At 38.0% G+C, this 6,095-nt stretch overlaps 1 protein-coding gene across 1 annotated transcript; it reads right to left on the bottom strand.

The window, feature by feature from the left end:
- Nucleotides 1-4,513: 4,513 nt before the first annotated feature.
- On the bottom strand, nt 4,514-5,421 carry LOC123245708 (splicing factor 3B subunit 5). Its single transcript, XM_044674709.1, has one exon. It carries the CDS (start codon nt 5,301-5,303, stop codon nt 5,043-5,045), a length of 261 nt encoding a protein of 86 aa, XP_044530644.1. The 5' UTR covers nt 5,304-5,421; the 3' UTR covers nt 4,514-5,042.
- Nucleotides 5,422-6,095: the final 674 nt, after the last annotated feature.

Below are 6,095 nucleotides of genomic sequence, written 5' to 3' on the forward strand. Positions count from 1 at the left end.
TATGGCTGGATCAAAGGGCAGGCATTCTTTTATAGCCCTTTGAGCATAGTTCCAAATTGCCAGCCAGAAAGGTTGGATCAGTTCACAACTCCACCAGCAATGCATTAATGTTCCAATTTTGCCACATCCCCTCCAACATTTATTATTCTCCCCTTTTTTTCATTTTAGCCAGTCTGCTAGGTGTGAGGTGGTACCTCAGAGTTGTTTTGATTTGTATTTCTGTAATTATTAGATATTTAGAACACTTTCTCATGTGCTTATTGATAATTTTGAATTCTTTATCTGAAAATTGCCTATTCATGTCCCTTTATCAATTGGGGAATGGCTTGATTTTTTTATACAATTGATTTAGTTCCTTGTATATTTGAATAATTAGACCCCTTTCTGAGTTTTTTGTTAAAAAGATATTGTTATAAAGATTGTTTCCTTTCTGATTTTGGTTGCATTGTTTTTGTTTGTACAAAAACTTTTTAATTCAATATAATCTGAATTATTTATTTTACATTTTATAATTTTTTCTAACTCTTGCTTGGTTTTAAAATCTTTCCTTTCCCAGAGATCTGACAAATATACTATTTTGTGTTCACCTAATTTACTTATAGTTTCCTTCTTTATGTTCAAGTCATTGACCCATTCTGAATTTATCTTGGTGTAGGATGTTGATCTAAACCTAATCTCTCCCATGTTGTTTTCCAATTTTCCCAGCAGTTTTTGTCAAATAGTGGATTTTTGTCACAAAATTGGGCTCTTTGGGTTTATCATAGACTGTCTTGCTGATGTCACTTATACCAAGTCTATTCCACTGATCCTCCCTTCTGTCTCTTAGCCAGTACCATATATTTTGATGACTGCTGCTTTATAGTATAGTTTGATATCTGGTACTGCTAGGCCCCCTTCCTTCACATTTTTTTTCATTATTTCTCTTGATATTCTTGATCTTTTGTTCTTCCAAATGAACTTTGTAATTTTTTTTATAATTCAGTAAAAAAAAAGTTTTTTGGTAGTTTGATAGGGATGGCACTAAATAAGTAAATTAATTTGAGCAGAATGGTCATTTTTATTACGTTAGCTCATCCTACCCATGAGCAGTCAATGTTTTCCCAATTGTTTAGATCTAGTTTTAATTGTTTGGAAAGTGTTTTGTAGTTGTAGTTCATATAATTCCTGTGTTTGTTTTGGTAGATAGATTCCCAAGTATTTTATATTGTCTAGGGTGATTTTAAAGGTTATTTCTCTTTCTAACTCTTGCTGCTAAGATGTGTTGGAAATACATAGAAATGCTGATGATTTATGTGCATTTATTTTGTATCCTGCCACTTTGCTCTGAAAGCTCAATATGAATCAGCAGTGTGATGAGGCAGCTAAGAAAAGGTAATGAAATCTTGAGATGATTTTAGAGGAACTTAATTTCCAAGAATAGAGAGGTTAAAGTCCCATTACATTCTGCCCTCATCAGACCTTATCTAGAATATTGTGTTCAGTTCTGGCAGTATCATTGAAAGACATTGATAACTTTGAGAGTGTCCAGAGGAGGACAATCAGGATGATGAAGAGCCTTAAGTTTGTGACAAATGAAGATTGACTGAATAAACTTGTCATTAGCTTGGAGAAAAGAAGACACAGGGAAGACACTAATGATAGCATTTAAAAGACTGTCATGTGGAACAGTATTTAGACATGCTTTTTATTTTTATTTATTTATTTTTTGTTCCCAGAGGATAAAACTAAGAGAAATGGATGGAAGTTGAAAAGAGGCAAAATTAGGTGTAATGTCAGTGAAATCTTCCCAACTATTAGAGCTCTTCAAAAGCAGTATAGGAATTGTAGGAATTTAAATTGGGCCTGGATGACCACTTGTGAACTATGTTTTTGTGGAGATTTCTTTCATGTGCCAGTTGGGCTAGATATCTGCTGAAGTCCCAACTCTCAAGTTTTATAATTTTGTGACCTGAAAATGAATGGAGTAATTAGGTAGCACAGGGCATAGAATGCCAGGCCTGGAGTCAAGACGCCTGGGTTCAAATGTGGCCTTAGATATTTCCTAGCTGTGTATCCCTGGGCAAGTCACTCCTAGGGATACAAAAAAAGATATAACCCCTGCTCTCAAGGAGTTTATAGTTTACTAGAATATGAATTAAATTATGGTACACGCATAAAACATATAAGTGTACACATATATAACATACATATTTGTAGAGATCTGTGAATTCATTTGTGTAAGGAATTCCCAATGAATAAACTTTCACTAAAATTGCAGATCAGCAATGGTTCTGCAACTTGACGTCTTAGAATGGTATTAAGAGTAGCTAATAATACTGTTAAAATGAACAGATTCCATGTAATTTATCTTACAGGGTTGATGAGAGGTTCAAAAGCACTTTGTAAATCTTGAAGTACAACCTAAATGTCTGCTATTAGTATTAGGAAATTAGGAAGGGCATATTTTAAAGGAGGGTATAACTAGTTTTGCTTAACATAAGAAACTCCATTTCCTTTTGTTACCACATTTACTGTATGAAAAAAGTGATCAATGTTGGAAACAAAGAAGAACAATTCTTCCCTAGTCATTTTTGACTGAGATAATATGTGGCCGGAGTAAGGATTAACAGTAGGACAGACTACATACTGCATTGGTAGTTGTGTCTAGCTGGAGAATGAGGAAGTATCACAACATGTTGGGCTGAACCCCCTTTTGAGTTATAGGACCTAAACAAGAGTGTCAAACAGGATAACTTGTATAGTTTTTAATCTGAACTGTTGGAGTACTCACTTCAATGGGATCACATCCAATGAATTAATGAAATATAAATTTCAACATGAATAGGAATGGAAAAAAATCATATGGTCACAAGTGGCCGGGTCTACAATTATATTGTCTTAGAAGGAGTGGGTCAACAAAGGCTGTATACATATATGTATACATATTTTAATATTGTCGCAATCCATTCTTTTATGATGGCAGAAATGGATTTTTAAAATCCATCCCATCAGAGTATTACTATTGGAAAAGCATCTATTTCTTTCCTTTGAGAGAATAAAAAGTGTGTGTATGTGTAGAACACTTCCACTAGTGCATTTTAAGAGATGCCCAAGACACTTCAAAATTTTGTAACCTGCTATTGGTCACACAGCCAATATGTCAGAGGCAGAACTTAAACCCCAAATCTCCACATCAAAGTCATCCATCTCCCATGACTAAAACCCTCTTAAAGTTATAACAACAAAAAGCAAACAAATAAAAAAAACCCTATTGACCCAATTAAGTAATTGCATTTCAATTTCTATTCACTTTTGCAAGCTTAACTAAGATTCATTGGTAAAGGAGCTCTTTTTTGCTTAAGTCCATTTTAAGAAATTTTTTTTTCTCTCTAAAAGCAGAGATATAACGGAATCCACTCGATATGCTGTCATTCCACCTGTTTCTTGTACTAAAAAGCCTACTTTATGTTCTTTTGTGAGGGTTTGCTTTTTATCTACTTGTATTCTGAAAATTCTTGAATCGTTTTCCAATCTACCCTCCATTCTTTCTCTTTATTGGGATCAAAAATTGCTAAAAATGGGCTAAGAACTTGCCACAGCCCAGTCCAATACTCACTTTCCATGACTTGATAACTTTCTGTTTAGCTCCAACAAGGTCGCTGTCATCAATTTGTAACTTGGAATTTAGAATTTAAAAATTTTTTTTTTTATTTTTCCTTGACCTACATATAGAGCCAACTAGATTTTAATCCCCTTTAGGTCAGAGCCCATGGGTTTTGTCCTACATAGTACAGATGTTCAGTGCTTGATGTGATGATTTATAGACAAACTGCCCTTAAACTACTAGGTGAGGCAAAAAAGGAGACCCTTGTTTTTGCACTGCTATCCATTTACATTCATTTTTTTTGTCAGGATATGTGATTTCATTTATATAGGTTATACCCATTAAAGAATCTTCCACTATTGCAAATCATTGTCTTAGAGAGTGGCTTAGGGCACTAAGATGTTAAATGATTTTATCTGGATTCAGGTCTGGCCTCAACTCAGAATGGCTTTGTGACAACTATTATAAGCTGAGGCAGGACTCAAACCCAAGTCTTCCTGAGTCTATTTACTATTTTCCATGTTGTCTTCTTTATCATATGTACCAAGTTATCTGTTGATATCCTGAATACAAGTCAGCATCTCAAGGAGAACAGTAAATAAGATTCAGAGAAGGTTAAATAAAACGCAGGAATCCGTTAAGGGGACATATAATTAAGAACTTAAAACTATTGTTTGGAAGCAGCATAACATAGAGGGGAAAACGCCACAATTAAGTGTAATTAGATGTGGATTCAAATGATTTTGAACTTGGGCAAATGGCTTCCTTTCTAAACCCCAATTTTCCAATCAATAAAATAAATCTGTTGGATTAATCAGATGTCCTTGACTGTTTTTTTGTGTCTGTGACAGGAACCCTTATGGCAGCCCTGAGTTTAAGTACAGTATTTTTGGAATGTTTTCAAATGCACAAAACAAAACACATTAAGATTACAAAAGAAGCCAATTGTATTTAAAAACAGATATCAAAAGTCACTTTAAGCACAAGTTTATAGTCCCCGGGTTAAAAACAACCACCACCTGGATTATATGAGACGTAAAGTCTCTTCAAACTCTTAAGTCCTTAGTTTCTTGTGGCTTATAGGCCTTTTGAGGCCTCCCCTTTTACCCCTCCCCAATCCGTTGCAACTATTTTGCCAAGACCGTAAATTGATTCTAATTTCGGAGTCGTGTGTATGTGTCTGGGGGCACCCCAGAATTTCTCGAGTTTTCTGAGTGTCTCCTCTCCCCTCCAGAGCGGCTGCATAGGCACCGATTGAGAATGATTCACAGTCCCAGACGCCCCACACAGAGTATAGGGCCACGGATCCACTCGCCAGACTGAAGTGCGGGAAGCACGAGTCGCCTTCCCACGGGGGGCATAGACAGGTTTCGAGTTCTGTGGGATTTTATCCTCGCGGTTACGTTAGAGATCCATTCTCAGGAAGGAGGGAGGCGGATGACAGGAGGGCCACGGGAGCTCAGTTCTCCTCGGGCTTGTCAGCCGGAGGACCACACGGCTGCAGCATCTTCTCCATCAGGTTGAAGCGCACGCGCGCTTTGCTCTCGTTCTCTGCGATGGCGAAGTAGTTGAGGAGGTCGAAGTGGCCCATGTAGGAGCAGTACGAGTCGCGGTGCTGGTTCACCAGCCATTCCCACTTGGTGGTGTCAGCGTGGCCGGTGCCGATGTACTTGGACTGCAGATGCTCCAGCTGGCTGTGGATGGTGTACCGGTCCGTCATGGTGGCGAGGACACGCTGCTCGTATAATTCAGAAGGCGCCCTTCAGAGTCGCGGCGTTAACGGGCAGAAATCCTTCCCGGAACCACAGGAGAAAACTCAACCAGGAGCACACCAAACGCTCGGGAGTCGCAAGAGTTAGACGTCACGGATGGATAGCCGTGGCTTTTCTTTCGGAAACCGGAAACAGAAAAGGCTACACAGACGACTCAAGGAGTTCTCAAAAATCTGCTCACAAACTACAGATCCCGCCATTCTGAGTGGGAGGTGGGAGAGTGGGGGCGGGGAGCAGAGGTCAATTGCATTCTGGACCCCTTAGCGGCCCTTGGGCAGGAGCACTGCATGCTGGGATTTGTAGTCGACGTAGGATGCTGGTTTAAGGAAGGGCAACTCTTAAAGTCTTAATTCTATCATAAGATTAGTTTCTTAGACCGAGATTGTAAACGTTCTTATTTTGTTTCGTTTTATGGGCCTTGTTCAGTTAGAGTAAAAATTAAGAAATAAGAAACGGTAGACTTCTTGTCTGTGTTGATGCCTATGAAAAAGGAAAGAATGGAAAAAGAAAAATTTGGAATCAGCACAGAATGGGGAAGGACCTTAGAGGCTATCTAAACTATCTACATCAAAAGACATTTTTTTAAGCACCTATGTATCTTACCTCTGTAATAATTCTAACAAGAGGCCATAAAGTATGTGCTGGAATGCCTCCAGTAAGGAAGAACCCTCCAGAAGCAGCCCTTTCCACTTTTGGATAACTGATTCTGCTTATCTGTCTGCTTTTCTATAGTTCGAATC

The sequence above is a fragment of the Gracilinanus agilis genome, chromosome 4, assembly GCF_016433145.1.
Source record: "Gracilinanus agilis isolate LMUSP501 chromosome 4, AgileGrace, whole genome shotgun sequence".
Taxonomy (NCBI): Eukaryota; Metazoa; Chordata; class Mammalia; order Didelphimorphia; family Didelphidae; genus Gracilinanus; species Gracilinanus agilis.